The following is a 15,788-nucleotide window of genomic DNA, read 5'->3' on the forward strand; positions in this document are numbered from 1 at the left end:
ATCAAACAAATACTTTAATATTTATCCTTCCTCCTACTCCAAAGACGTATTTTCGCGCCCTTCGAAATGTGAAGCCTTAGAAAGAACTTGTCCGGCCAAAGTGTTGCCGACAAGAAAGGTCTCACCAGTTCGTCGGCTTGTGTGCTGCAGTGGAAAAGAGTTCTCTGGAAAAAAGGCGAATATCAGGGTGCACTTAAGTGCAGTTTTGCTGCTCTCTTGGACATAGACGTCAACTGTGTACGCTAGAACGAGGCAGACGAGTGACCTACAATATTAACCTGACAAATCTTGTCACTTGAACGCGGTGCTCCCTTCACTGATTCAGAAATGTCAAACAGTCTATTTAGATATGTAACACCAGGTAGTTGACTTTCCACTGCTTATAAGGAGCCCAGTAAGGCAGAACGTCTCGCCGAGGCCGCCGTCTTCACTATCATGACAATGATAGCCTTGTTCGTACTACTAGTGGCTGCGGCCGCTCAAGGTAAGTGCAAACCAAGTTCTGTCTCTTCTTCCCTACTTTCGTTTTGGCCTTGCATGCTTCTTGCCGCTAGGTTGCCGTCCAAGGAGTCCTGTACTTAAACATAAACTATCAGCTTTCTTGCCTGTGGGCGAAAAAAACCAAAGGGAGCAGTCTATATCTATATTTACATGAAACAATCACCAGGTGTTTCACCCAAATGATTTTGAATTTTTAAAAATAAGCTTTTTGAGATACACTAGCGCTTATTTCGGCATAGCATTATAAGTGGTGCTGTACATCAGAATACAGCAGAGACGCGCTAACTAGTAGGCTGGTTAGCTAGTACTGATTTGTGAACTTTTTAAGTATAACTGTTAGTGTCCTTATTTAGTGAGAGGCGCGTTAGCCTACTGTGAGTAATATCCTTATAAGCTTTCAGCATTTCGAAAACACTGTTAGCCTCGGCTCTGTGGCCCAACAAATGACGGCTATTTCGACCTCTTACGTGCACTGGAACGGTTGCTTTGCCTGAAAGCTTCTCGATAATGAATGTATTTTGGTGCGATGTAGCCAAGATTTGTTGGGCCAAGGCGCTGAGGCTAACTGCGCTTTCGAAATTCTAAAGAACTAATATTGATATAACTTATGGTGAACTACGTGACTCTCGGGCAAAAAGGAGACTAACAGTAGTAGTTAAAAAAGGTAACTATTGAATATTAGTTAACCAGCCTTATAGTTAGCGTGTCCTGCTGCATTTAGATTTGCTACACCGCTGACAATGCTATGCGAAAATAAGTGCTCTTCAGAACTCAAAAAGCGCATTTTAAAAATTTCAGAGCATTTCAGGTGAAACACCCGGCATGTCTTACTGTGTTTGTCCTCTGCTTGCTGGGGACACTTCATTGACCGTACTTCTTAATATTCTCCTCCCACCTCACTCCGTCTCCTCCGGGTACGCCTGCTTGAAGAGACACGGAAAAGCTTTTTGTCCTGAAGTGGACGTAAGTCTGATGAAGACTAACTGCTTTGTGGCCGGCTTACGTGGCAACTTTCTTCAAATGAACGCTGATTCCATCAAGAATGTGGCGCCTCCTTTTGCTTCAGCGCCGTAATGTCAATGGTGTCAGTCCTCCCGGGTGGGGTTGGGAATGGGGGGAATAGCCGGGTTGATGGGGCAGGTCCACACCATGTGATAGGTGTCCGAAGCCACCGCACTACAGTGCAGGCAGCTGCCGTGAAAGGAGTGGTCAAAATGTTTTAGTTCTGCCGGGCACAGCAACGGATTGGTGAGAAGGCGGAGAAGGAGCCCCTCATCCGCCTTCTTGAGGCCTTCACACGGGCGAGGGTAAAGGCGATGACTGTCTTGACAGTAGGTTGTTACACCTTTGAAGGTATAGGGAGGATTTGGATCGGGTTCCTGATCGGGTGAGGAAGGGAAAACCGCCCGGTGAGAGAGCGCGCGAGCGGCTGCGTCTGCTACCTCGTTTGCAGCCAACCCCTGATGAGCAGGGGCCCATATAAGGTAAAGGTGTGCGGGGTCCGTATCCCGTATGCAATTTTGGTTGATTCGATAGGCTAGGCAGGGAGTGCAGTATGGGTCGACGTTCCGACAGGCCCCTCGCGAGTCGGTGATTATGTATTAGGTGGGTGGTGGTAGTGCGAATGCACAGACAGGACTAGCCTTATTAGGGACCTTTCGGATATTGTTCCGTCTATATCACTGACTTGGACGATTGTGTCTCTACAACTTTCTATCAGGCCAGTGTCCTTTAAAAACTGCAGGCGTGATTGCCACACTGATCACCGCTCACTTCGGTAGCTCTCAAAGTATACGGTTCGAGCGACGGCATCCAATGAATCGGTCAATATCCTCGATTGTCCAGTAGTGATTCAGTCTTGGAGCCAAAACGCGGACGCGCCAAAAATAAATGGTTCACATTACCCGCATTATCACAGCGTCCACACAGAAGTGAGTAGGCGCATTGAAGCTTGTGCATCCACAACGGCGAATAGACACAATTCGTGAGCAGGCGATGCAGGAGGGCAGCTCTGTCGCACGGCAAGACTCGTGCAACGAAATATAGGTGCAGAGGCATTCCAAGCGCAGAAAGCTCATGTACCACTGGCTGCCTTGGGAAATTGTCGTCCTTTGGGAGAGCCACTGAAGATGAATGAGACCGGGCTACCTGGGCAAGAAGGTCTGTCAGCGTGTTACCAGCCACTCCAGCGTGAGTTCTTAGCCAGTGAAAGCAAACTCCAAATCCTTTGAACTGCAGCTACCTGACAAAGGGAACATTTGTCAACAGGAGTCCCTCTTAGCAGACGCTCTAGTGCAGGCGTGATGCCACACAGAATGACGACTCTCTATGGTTTGAAGATAAGACGTCTCAGCGACGTTGTAATGGCTGATATTTCAGTCGAAGTTGACACTATCGTTTGAAGGCGCCCAGCCCAAGATAAACCAACGCGAGTCATTAGAAATGCGACTATGCATGAATGCTCACGCCTGTTCACAAAGGAATCAATGTAAACTTCCAGGTAGCCACCGCAGGTGCAGTTCCAGTGTTCAGCAACTAAGGATGCTAGTCGTCGTCCACGAGTATGTGGAGATTTATAGCTTATTGGTATCGTGTTTACATCACTGTCTACGGTGTTGCCGGACTCCTGTCTTTTGGGTTAGCGCAGTAAATTATCAGAAATTATTTCAGAATATCGCTGTTCCCGTACGAAATTACCCATAACTAAAGAAAGAAAGACGATGGTGGCAAACTCATCAGTATTTATTGAGAACAGAAATACGCACAAATTGCAAGAATTTCTATGCAGTTCGACGCAACATGCACAATAAAATAACCATCTTTATTTGCTGCATGCAGCTGGAAATTGAAATTGAAAATTGAAAATTCATTTATCCACACACATTACAGTGGAAAAAGGGGACACTGGGCAAAAAGCTGCATAATGCAGCTTGAAGTAGCACCCAGTGCTCATAATCTGTATCGCGGCTTAAGAAGACGTACAGATAAACTTTATCTGACAGAGGGCTCAGGGATTTCGAGATGAGCCGTCAAGCAGCCTTTCCTGTTCTAGGTAAACCTCAGTCAGTACCTCAGCCAGTCCAATGAAGGCTGATACTTTCACTCATTGCACCTTGTTCGCGAATGGGCTAAGGTTAATGACCTCTAAAAGCGCTCCAATGTCGTCGCAGATGTAGCTCGCGCACTGCGTAGCTCCACGTTACCGTCAGAGCTCTTTGTTCACAAAGTTGAGAGACTACACTTTGAAATGCGACTAAAGGTTACTTTGCCTCTTGCTAAAGGCCACTTTGCTGATGTTCACATAAGACGGCGCGATCTGAAAGTCACCAATAAAAGATGATATCACAAAGAGCTCACGTTGCTTTTGCTTGTGTTGGCTCAGTTTTCTCTCTGTCTGCAATATACCGCTTCATTTTTGTTGCTTCATCTGTTTAGTTTATTTTGTTACCAGACAATAAGGTGTTGGTCAGTAATCTAGGCATCTTTAAGTTCAGCGCAGTTTACGCAATGACCACAGCAGTGGCGACAATCTGCTAATGGCAGATTGTTGCCCATATCAGGGCGCAGGAATTTGCTACATGAGCCGCGTGGAATGTTTCGCAAATTGGAAGATCAGAAAGCTCGTTCCGCTATTACTGCCTTCAAGCGCAGCCTTTTTTACGTTGGCGTGGCTTGGTTGCGCCTGTCTCACAGCTCGACTCTCGTAAAGGCGGTAAAAGAGATATCCTAAAATTCTTGCACCCTGCAAATAGCAGCGCATGCGCAGTCGCCTCAATCTCACCACTGTAAACGGTGATGCAAATATGGTAACGACATCATACAACATTCATCATACATCATAGAACATCATAAACCGAAATGTTCGCAATTGCTACTTTCATTCGGAGAATTTTTTTCCTTATTCATTATCCACAGTTAAGAAGTGATTTTTTAAACGATAACTTGGCCTTATTGCATCGCAGCCGTTGTAACACTTCACAGTAGAAATTTATTACATTGGTGTCTAGAAGTTTGCGAACTCATTATTTATGACAAGCATAGTTTCTGAACGTATACGTTCCAAGTTTTTAGAGGTTTGCAGTGAATTCTTAAACCTAATGTACAAAAGAAGAATTAGTCTATTAAGACGCGGCATTATCGAATATACTTGTGTAATTTATTGTTTGCCCCTATGTTATAACGAGTGAAACATTCGAAACATACACAAATACTAGAGATTTGGCTTGCCACTTAGCAATGCTTGAATTTATTTTTGTTACATAATTTTCTAAGCCTTGTGGCAATGCTAATCACGAGCCTTAAGGCTTCGGGCTGTTTGAGTGCTTTGGTCTCGGAGCACTGTGGACACTTGTGAGGACTTATTAAAAGAAAAATTCGATAATCATGTGATCAGGAAAGTGTCAAAATATGGGCCCGCATGGCCTCGTCAAGGGTAGCAACATCGCCTACAGCACACAGTGTAACTTCTTTAATTCCAGTATTTGCTCGAGAGCTGCAGCTGAAGTGCCCTTTAAGCATTTTAACAGGCACACAGAAAAAGACAGAACGCTGCTCTCGCTTCAGTTTGTCAAAAATGTCGCACTGAGTGAGGCCTGTTGTCCAGCCTTCGCACAATGACGAAAGAGGTGACGTCATGGCATTGTGTGACAAGAAATGTCTTCTTCAAATGGCATCAGAAGAAAGCATAAAGCTGAATATTGTGTCTGGATAGCATAGCTGCGGCTCCTGAATGTGATACTAAGGAAAACAGACACGCAGTATGAGCAACTCCTAACTGTGCTTTGCTGAGGAAAGCCAAATCTTTCCGAAAACCATATTTAAGCTTTTATCTAAAACACTAAAATTCTGCTCAGGATTTAGACTGCTTAAAAAGCAAGGTAAAATTATGGGCATGGCAGGTTTAAAAAATGAACACCGAAAAGTGAACGCTCTATATTCACAACATGAATTCGTTGATATCATGCAGATATGCTTCAGAATCTACAAATAGGTTAAAAAAAAAAAACTCTTCCTAGTTGCAGTCAGTTTTAAATCGTTATTTATTTTACAATTCGGCCCTCGCAACTCTATCCTGTGTGAGCACACTGTGTGTTTAAAAGCACTTTCACAAGAATCAAGCCTTTCGTCAGAGCGAAACTAATGGTACTTATAATATTCTGTGAAAAATTCCTGGTTTGCCGACATCAGAAAAAATGCAAATGCTAACTAGTTAGATGCTTAGCTAATTTCTGATAATTAACTTTTTAGCTGTAGCAGTTATTCTACTGGTTGAAATTAGTGGTTGCAATTATAGACATATCAGTTTTTAAAATTTCGAAAACGGGATTATTTGCGGCGCTGCGGCTCAACAAAATTTGGCTCAATCGTGCCAAAATAATGAGGTTTTGAAAAGCACGCAGGCCAAGCAACCATACCAGTGCACGTAAAAAGTTAAAAAAGCTAAATTTTGCGAGCCACAGTGCCGAGGGTAATTGCTTTTCGAATTTCTTAAAAATGATATGGCCATTACTAACGGTTTAGAAGAACGTCAGTTAAGGCTAGATGGTGCATTATTTTAGGCAGAAATGGTAACAGCGCTGCAATAAGACGTACACAAGAAAGACTGTCACAGGACAGTCCTGTGTCAGTCTTTCTTGTGTACGTCTTGCTGTAGCGCTATTACCATTTCTGTGTGTAATCAACTATTACTACCGACCGGCTACAAGTCTCGAATCGCAACCAGCAGCCTAATGGTTATATTAAAAAGTTTATTATTGAAAGTTAATTAATTTTGCAGCTAGCTAGTTAACATTCTTTACATGTTTTCTGATGTCCGCCTAAGCAGTTATTGCGCCGCGGGAGCCAGCTTCATACCTAAAAAAGGTAATTTTCAAAATTTTGGTTCACTTTCGCTGCAACATCCAGTAAATTTGTAAAAAAGCCCCAACTTCGAGGATTTAAGCCACTTTCGAAATTCTCTGCAGGCCTTCAGCAGCCGAGGCTGGTCTACCCCCGCCTTCTCGAGGAGCGTTCGCCCGACGGCAAGATGGTCCTGCACTTACACGATGAGCTGACACTCAACTTGGAGGGAGCATCTGTCGCTGCACCCAGGATGCGTGTTCTCACAGAGGAAAACGGGCGCCCATTGACCCAGTTTGTGAGTGTACACAATTAGTCTTTTCTCGGCAAAATAGGACAGCACCAGCCATCGCCGATAGCGTGCTGTATGAACGCACCGGAAACTAAATCAGCTGGTGGAAAATCGGGAAAACAGGGAAATATTCCTCCAAAAGAAACTGGTGCACATTTTTAATGTGCTGCAGTTTCAGCTTTTGTTCCCAGTATCTTAGTTTACTGATTTGATCCCTAAGGCTTCAGTCTAATGCGGCACTACTGGACACAGTTATGGGTTGGCACACTTCCAGGGCGATTGGGTCAACGCGTATAGGAAATTCCCCGTCTTTTCGCGCAGAGAAAACGGATTAAAATGCACCGATGGCTCAGCATTGTGGTCGTTTTTAGCCCGATAGTTGAAAAAGCGCAGTTCCCCAGCCTCAGTCGTGACCGGCGCCGGCGAGGCCAGAGGCTAGGCGATCCCATGATCCACCTGTCCATACTGCCCTTGCCTCGTGCTCGCTTCGTCATCATAAGCGGGGAAAACAGTAGTTCAGTATAGCAGCCGCCGCAGTTATGACAAAGCTGCCAGAGACGTCGTGGAACTTGAGTCCCGCTGCGTTAGGGCCATAGGCGCACTAGAGGTAGAGCGTTGGACTGTGGACGCTTTGGGATGCGAGTGGCAAGGGCGGCAAACATGCGTGGAGTCGAAATGATGAAAAACGCGCTCTCGGGAATCTGCCTAAAAATGGGCGGCCCGGCAAGACTCCAAACACTGAGCCAAACCAGCTGTCATTTAAGCACTTTTTGTGGCTTTCCCAAAAACAAGGCTGAATTGTGACACAATCAGAGTGGTATGCTATGGTATGTTGCACTGGGGATGACATTTAAAAAAAAGAAAAATAAATTGTCTTCGCCCATACACTTAATATAACACGCTTAAATGAATGTATACAGTTGAATCGAGCCGGTGGCAATAACAAATTTTGAATTAAATAAAAAAAAGAAAAATTTCAAAGGCAGAAAAAACCACTAGGATCAGCGAAATGACAGCCCAGAGAGCTGGCCATGTGGGGAAGTAATTACAGTATTGAAGAGAAAGCTTCTCTACAGGACCTCGAGCTTCAATCACAGACCGTGGAAATTTGACCTTCAGCTGAGTTAGAGGTCAAACCATAGTAGAGCCATGGTGTACATAGCCGGGTGCTACACCAAGGTGGTCCATAGACTTAGAGGTCACATCAAGTTTGAGGTTGGCACACCGCAATCTCAGGGTGAAGGTCAAAGTGAAAGTTGGACCCATGGGTGGTCACTTGAGTGTCGTCATAAGTGAGGTTATGAGGGACGCCGCGATGCGAGCTTATTAAGTGACGTCGCGGATCAGCCACGTGTGCCGCGCTGTTTCGGCGGCAGTTGGAAATGGACGAAGAGCTGGAGCACCCGTCCGTTTTCGCTGGGCGGCTCGTTAGGCTTAAGACGGCAACGCAAAGCCGAGAAGAGGAATCACGCAGCAGAGACCGCAAAGCAGCGTGCACAACGTTTTGAAGCTTTCGCTTACACACCAGGTTTAAGCGACGTTAAACCATCAGCAATATTTAATGGTATTTAGAGCTTTCGGTATTACGTGCTGTAATACCCTTTGCAAAGTTTCGATGAACAAAGCGAAAAGATTCTTTTCCTCTTCTTTCCTTTGCACCAGGGGTGCCCCGTCGGAGACGGCTTTTGATGACTTGAAGGCTGAATGAAGTTCTAGCAGACAATCCTTGGCAACAACTGAGACCTTGCAGGGGATATATACTGAAGCGTTATGTACAATAGTTTACATATATACATACAATGTTGGGCAGTGAGCACAACAACAACATGGAACTGTCTAACGTTTAGGGGAGGCCCCTACTCGGCATAGCCGAAGATGCGTTACATCTATCTCCGTAGCCGAGAACCCCTTTTCCGGGCTCCGGGACCCTGTTTTAAAGACAAATGGGCCCGGCCCACATTCTTCAGCATCCAATCGTGTCCAACTTTTAATACGATTGGTTATTAGCCGTGTGGCCCGCCCTCCAATTTCCGTAAGGCACATAACCTTCTCTCAAACATACATAGTGTAAAAAGGACGTCACTTTCGCTTAAAACATCGTACATTCCTAGAATGGACACACAAACGGATTGGCTCCCTGGGTTACGTGCCACGCCCCACACTTCCACCGTATTAGACAAACTCTCTCCCCTATGGAAAGAAAAGCAAAATACTTAAAAACAACATAGCAAAACACTTCCGCTATAGTAGACCAACTCTCTCCTCTAAGGAAGAAAAAGCAAAACACATAAAAACAACATAGCAAGACACTTCCACGGGCGCTGGTCTCCCCAGAACCCGTGGCCTTGACGGTTCTCGGAATCAGGTCAATTATCGGACCCAAACGCGAGCCACGACTGTCGCACACTACAACCGGGAACACCGAACCGCGTCCCATGCGAGTCCGATTGCCCTGGACTGCCGACCCAGCAGCCGCCCGCCGGGGTCCGGGCGGCGTCATAACTCAACTGGCCGTCACTTTCCATAATTAAGCAGGTGGCTGCGTACGTTCTGTCCGGTGGCGTCTTCTGTGCGCACCCGTTTCTCGAGACCGAGTTGTTCAGCCTCGGGGCCATACCGGACGCCAGCCAGCTGCACTGTCGCCCACAACCCCCATTCACCCGGACGCCGCCGGCCCCGCTTCGTCTAGCAGTGTTCTCTTTTTAAAAGAAAAGCTGTAGAACCTGCGACGAAGCGTTAGTATCTAAATTGGGCCGCAAGTGGGGTTTGTCAGGACGCTGTGAGCCGTCGGCGTACGATGCGGTGGTGGTGCTGACATTTTTATGGCTCTTTCTAAACTGGCGCGAAGCGGTCCTGGCGAGAAACACGCGTCCTTCCTCGAAAGGGGACAATGGGAGGCTTGGGAGAGCCGGCCGCTCCCTCTCTGGATGCTGCCCGCCTTGAACGCTAACTGCCGCCTCCCGCTTTGCGCCCTCCTCGCACCCCCCCCCCCCCCCCTTCACCGGGGCCTCTCTGGAGTCTGCAGCTGCGACACAGGAGACAGAAAGATGGGCGCTCCTAATGAGACCGCGCGCATCCACAGATCTCCTTGGGGCCCGCTCAACGGTGAAGCTCACCTCCCTTATCCGTGGAGAAAGGAAGGGGGGAGGGGGGGAATAAACACACATGGTGCATGCTAGCCCTCTACACCCTTAATTGATGTTTTTTATCGGCTGCTTGGACTACATGGTAACTCTAAATACTTCCGAGTATATTTAAGCGACAGCCTAAGGGTTCTGTGATGCAGAAAAATCTGCATCGCCGGCATTTACAGGAGCGAAAAATCCGCTCGCTAAAAATCCCCTGACCGGCCGACTGGCTTAGCAGCGCTGCGCAACTTAGTGCTATAGTGGCGATGTCTTGTGGCGGCGTCCAGAACTAAGACGCACCGCTCAGCACCGCCGCGCCAAATCTGTAGCAGCGCCATTGCCGGCATCAACGTAGACACCATCGCAGTGGAAGACAGGACAAAGTCGCTGCTGTCCGCCGTCCGGTTTTGCGCCGAAATTGCGCTGTATCCTTGTCTTAACGAATTAGTTTTGTTTATTGACAGCATTTCAGTCAGTCGCGGCCTGTATTTGTCATGCATTCTTTGTGTTGGCCTCCAACTCTGCTTAATAATGCAATTTCATGTTGTAGATCTCCCTTTTACTCGTAATCTTAACGACTATAGTGGCGATGTCTTGTGGCGGCGTCCAGAACTAAGACGCACCGCTCAGCACCGCCGCGCCAAATCTGTAGCAGCGCCATTGCCGGCACCAACCTAGACACCATCGCAGTGGAAGACAGGACAAAGCCGCTGCTGTCCGCCGTCCGGTTTTGCGCCGAACTTGCGCAGTATCCTTGTCTTAACGAATTAGTTTTGTTTATTGACAGCATTTCAGTCAGTCGCGGCCTGTATTTGTCATGCATTCTTTGTGTTGGCCTCCAACTCTGCTTAATAATGCAATTTCATGTTGTAGATCTCCCTTTTACTCGTAATCTTAACGACATCACCTAATTGTGATACCCGCTTCCTCTACAAAGCTACCATAATACTCTTCAGCGCAGCTTCAGTGTCACCCGAGAATTACTTCGATATTTGTGCTTGTCGTGCTTCTGTTGTAGTTAAATCAATCAAGTATCTCCTATACTGTCTGCACCTGCTCGATGTTTTTAGTAATTCTGGTTACTAATATTAGGAGGTGGACTTTTTTGATTTGACAGCGCTCTTACCCGGTAGCTGTTCCCTCTAGGGGGCATTTAATTTTTTAGTGCATATTTTTCCCCATCGTATTAATATGCCTGAACAGTTCTGTGTATTTTTGGTTCTATTTACTATCCATGTCTGTACATGCACCTGTGTCTACTGCTCTTGCTGTGGTTGTTCTGGGTTGCCTCTTGTTGGTATGTTTAAACTAATCTATGGTATCTACAAATGTCCTAGTCTTCTTTGTATATAGCGTATTTTCCGGTGTACAAGACGCACCCTTGTATGAGACGCACCTGCCATATATGCAGGTGGTCATTGAAAAGTTTGTATATAAGACGCACCCGTCTATAAGACCCACCGAAATTTATCCAGTTAGGCTACTAAGGCTGAATTAAACACACTAGCGCAAGTTTCGCGAAATTTACCGTACTTGTGAGAAGTTCTTAAGCAATGCGAAGTGATTGAAAACGGTAACACTCGCGCCATACTCGCCCACGTTTTAGCATAAGGAAGAAAAGCAAAAGAACTCTCCCATATGTCCATAACAACATTTTATTTTCACTGAAAACCTTCGAAATCTTCTTCTTCGCATGCGCTATCAAAAAGTTCGCCCATTTCAGGAGACAACGCAGCTGAAACATTCTCTTTGCACTGCATACGTACTACGGACACGGAGCAAACAAAGTTGCAAAGGATGACTAAAAAGAACGCCAGCTTGTCTTGACAATGGCGAGAAGCGCGATTGTTGCCAACTTTTGGCATTTCACATTAATTTTGCTTGGGGCCTCCGAAATGGCCTTATATTTGTGATCCCGGATGTCATCATCCCCACCGTTGCATGATAAAGTTCACCTAAAAAAGTGGCTCATGGCGGTCCCGGCATTGAAGTATTAACCGTGTTACAACCGCGTTATTGGTAGTGAAATTTTTTCGGTGAAAAAAACTTGATCATGAACCTGAGCAATTTCTGAACTCGCAAAAAAAAGGAAAATTCTTGTATAAGCCGCGGCCTTGTAGAGGATGCACCACCAAAATTTTTGAACAAAAAAGCCGTGTCTTATGCACCGGAAAATACGGTACAGTTGTAACTGTTGCCTTTGGTACAATTGTTCTGAAGATTAAACTCGGGGAGCGTCTCATACGACCTTTGCTTAGTATGCCTTTAAATGGGTAATAAATATCTACGCTCACATTTCATGGAGGACATGCGAGAGGTTGTGAGCAGTATAATGAAAAGAAATTTTCTCCTACTGTTTTTGCAGTTTTTTGTGCAACTTTGGAGAAGTTGTGCTTTTTTCTACCCGCCTCGCAATGGTACCCCATAAATTGAGCAACATGCAAAGAAAAGGCAACAGTTGCAAATGCGCAGTTCGGAGAAGCTAGCTAGGATCAAGGGCTCCACAACAGATATAACGCTACTTAATTATTTTAACATACGAGTAGGCGCCGCCGCGGTGGCTCAGTGGTTATGATGCTCGGCTGCTGACCCGAAAGACGCGGGGTCGATCCTGGCCGCGGCGGTTGAATTTCTTTGGAGGAGAAATTCCAGAGGCCCGTGTACTGTGCGATGTCAGTGCACGTTAAAGAACCCCAGGTGGTCGAAATTTCCGGAGCCCTCCACTACGGCGTCACTCATAGCCTTAGTCGCTTTGGGACGTTAAACCCCATAAACCAACCAAACCTAACGTACGAGTAGGGAAACCATGCCTTGTTTCAGCAGCCTGTTGAGCCTGCAACATTTTGTACCGCGCTATCGAATGTAAGGCATATTCTCACACGGTTTCACATTGCTTTCAGTATGACGGAAACGAGATCAACCGCAACCTCTACCAGGACGCAGAGAAGATGGCGACGGTGTCCCTTAAAAGCATTGGAAAAAGCGTTGAATTGGTAAGACATTACCTGCTGACGCTATAAAAGCAGTCTCAAAATGATTACTCTGGCATGAAAATTTCAGTTGTCTCTTTTTTTTTTGTGTTATCAAGCTGCGGATGTTCGTCGTCTATTTCGCTGCCTTTGTTAGTAGAGTCATTGAAATGAAAAGGAGTTGAAAGCTATGGCTAATGCTGCGTCACTAATCGACTGGACCTATCCAGACCTTTTCATCCCCACCGTTATACCTCACATAATACCGCAGAATATGGGCCGTCGAGCTTGTCCAACCCATCTCACAATAATTATATTCTTACTTTAACATGCGGCTCCAACCGCTCATGTGCCACTTGTACAAATGAACACAGGTTCTCTCCAATTCTGTGCGCCATGTGCAGATTAGCACGTCTAAGGTTTGGCACATACTTGCTAAAATTTTTTCTGCGCAATGAAGTTCTCTCTGCCTGTCTTTCGAACTGTATTTTATAGAACATAAAACAGTGCATGTATTCCCTCGAAACACTGTGGTGGAATTAAGGTCATAGAATTTTGTCGGCAAGGCCTGACAACTACATGACAGGACAATATGGTCTTAAACTTTGTCAACGAAGGCTTTGCCAACGAACTGTCTTTTTGAGTATTCTGATTTGTTTTATTAGCGGAGCAGAACATGCAGTAGCCGACAGTTTTTTGCAGAAAACTTCGTTTCTTCAAAAGTTGCAAACAGGCACTATGAATTTTCTGAGCACATATAGCATGTTTGTAGTCACTCCTAACTGCACCCGGCTAATTCAGCTCCTTATATCTGGACCTGAAGAACAAAAACAGTGCAGCATTTACAGGGACAAGAGAGAAGACGAGACAAGAGCTAACTAGCAACTCGAGGTAAAGGAATACCTCAAATATACTCTTTTTACCACCAAGAGCCGCTATGAGTTGTCGCAACAACGCTTGTAAGCTGTCAACATCAGTCTTTGTGGTCAAGATACAATAGTTCCCAGTCAAAAACGAAGACGGTTGGGTGGTTAGGCACCCCATCCGTCTTCAAGTATGTACAACCTGCTCAACTCGCCGTTTTACTGAAGTTTATATCTGGACCCGCGGCATATTACACTGTTTACTAAGTGTGCTGCGCTATCTGTCTGAATATTTTTTAATTTTATTATAGCAACTACTGATGAGCATCGTTTATGCTTTAGTTGATATTTCGCGCAATATTCTTAGGAAAAGCCAAACAAAATCTTACCACAGTGCTTCTCTTCTTTTTTTGTAGGAAGGAATTGTGGGACCTAACCACAGGATTCAGCCTCTTCCAACAGCGGAACGTTCGGAATCAGGGCTGATCCCGCATATGCTACACGAGATTGAGCGCAATGAGATGAGGGACAAAGTTCTCACATTCACTGAGGAAAGTACGTGCATTGTGTCATACTCATGCGGATGCAAGTTATTAGCGGCCGTGGGTACAAAATCCGGTGCAGCCTTCACTCTATTTGGAGGAGCATCGCAATGATGCCGAAATTGTACAGTACTGGGCCTAACAATGTGACTGACACAATTTTAGTTGGCATAGGTGGGAACTTGGCAGATAATTGTATAGCAGGTTTGTCTTAGATCAGGAAGTACAATTGTTTCTGGAAATCGCATTCGCTGGAAAGTAGAAAAGAAGGATGTCGCCTATTGTAAGGAACCTGTTTTCCATGTGGAGTATAATTGAAAGAAGAGAGAACATGAAGTGAGACATACATTTACAGTATTTGCAGTGCTTTGATCACGAAATGTAAAAGTTATAGCTGTCTAAGTCGGGCTCATTTTGTGTCGTGCTGTTCTGCGAATGGCAAGCAGAGCGAGGTTGATAGAATTTGCTGTACCGCCGAGGGCGAGTAGCCGCAAGCTGCGGTTATATGGCATTTGATCGACGTAATGATGGCGCGCCGTCTTAGGTAACTGCGCCCCTGCTTTAAGTTAATAGAAGTGCGTGAAACCCGGCGTACATACGCCCCCAGAGGAACCAGATTTTACTGCAAGGCAACTTTGTGGTACTGAAGATGACCCCTATAACCGGGGCGTGTAACTTCTGAAACTCCTTCGAGCCATTGATAAACTGGGTTTCTTAGCACGTTTCTGACTGACTAACAAAATGAAGAGGGAATTGATAATTAGGATACCGCTACCGGAGATCGCTACCGGAAGAGGATATTCGTGCTGCCAAGACTGAGAGGTCAGCTAAAAAAGGTTTGACGTTGTGGCAGCTTGACCGAGAAAGCGGCAGATGGTGGAAATACATGTATTTTCTTTTTACTTTTCTAGCATATATAAGCTCGATTTTCTGCTAAAGTAGCACCGTTGCGATGAAACCGTGCAGTCATTGCATAAAAGCGCAATTGAGCATTTGTAAAATGGCCTTTCAGATTCGGCATCGACCGTTCTCTGCACACTTTGAAGGGCTGTGGTGGATTTAGTTTTAAATGTTTGGCCCACGATGCACTCGTAACTTTTCTTCGCAGTTATTCCATACGCAACGAAGTGTTCGCGGTAAATTTGAACTTGCCACTTTTCTTGACCCGCCGCGTTGGCTGCGTGCTTAGGGAACCTGGCTACTGAGCCGAGGCTCCCGGGTTCGATCCTGCCTACGGCGGCCGCGTTTTGATAGAGGCGAAACGAAAGGCGTACGTGTGCTGTGCAGTATCAGTGAAAGGTAAAGATCCCCCAGGTAGTAGAAATTATTCCAGAGACCTGCACTATATAGCACTTCTTTCTGGCTTTGTTCTATTGTCTCCCACCTTTGTTATGCGCTGAATCCAGTGAGCGATTACACTCACGACTTTATAGTTAAGTCAGGTAGATTCCTCTCCTAGAATGATAAATCACTGCTTTTTATTTTCCGTTTTTATCATTAGAAATTCTACTCTAAGACATAAAATTGTCCAAATATTCTACTCCTGTACATAAGTGCGTTTGTATCCGCTATGCACCCTGGCCAATCCCCCGCAGTGGGTATGTGCCATTAAGCCTGAGGACATCCTCGTCACTTCCCTTACGGCGCGGTGCGAC

At 45.7% G+C, this 15,788-nt stretch overlaps 1 protein-coding gene across 1 annotated transcript in view; it reads left to right on the forward strand.

Moving 5' to 3' along the window:
- Window positions 1-435: 435 nt before the first annotated feature.
- The window catches only part of LOC149328616 (venom metalloproteinase BumaMPs1-like), a 34,931-nt gene continuing 19,578 nt past the window's right edge, over window positions 436-15,788 (forward strand). The window contains exons 1-4 of the mRNA XM_089559038.1: window positions 436-484; window positions 6,465-6,637; window positions 12,660-12,752; window positions 14,008-14,146. Coding sequence (XP_089415164.1) covers window positions 436-484; window positions 6,465-6,637; window positions 12,660-12,752; window positions 14,008-14,146 — 454 coding nt within the window. The remainder of the gene's footprint in view (window positions 485-6,464; window positions 6,638-12,659; window positions 12,753-14,007; window positions 14,147-15,788) is intronic.

The sequence above is a fragment of the Amblyomma mixtum genome, chromosome 9, assembly GCF_055824585.1.
Source record: "Amblyomma mixtum isolate Tamu chromosome 9, ASM5582458v1, whole genome shotgun sequence".
NCBI classification, from domain to species: Eukaryota; Metazoa; Arthropoda; class Arachnida; order Ixodida; family Ixodidae; genus Amblyomma; species Amblyomma mixtum.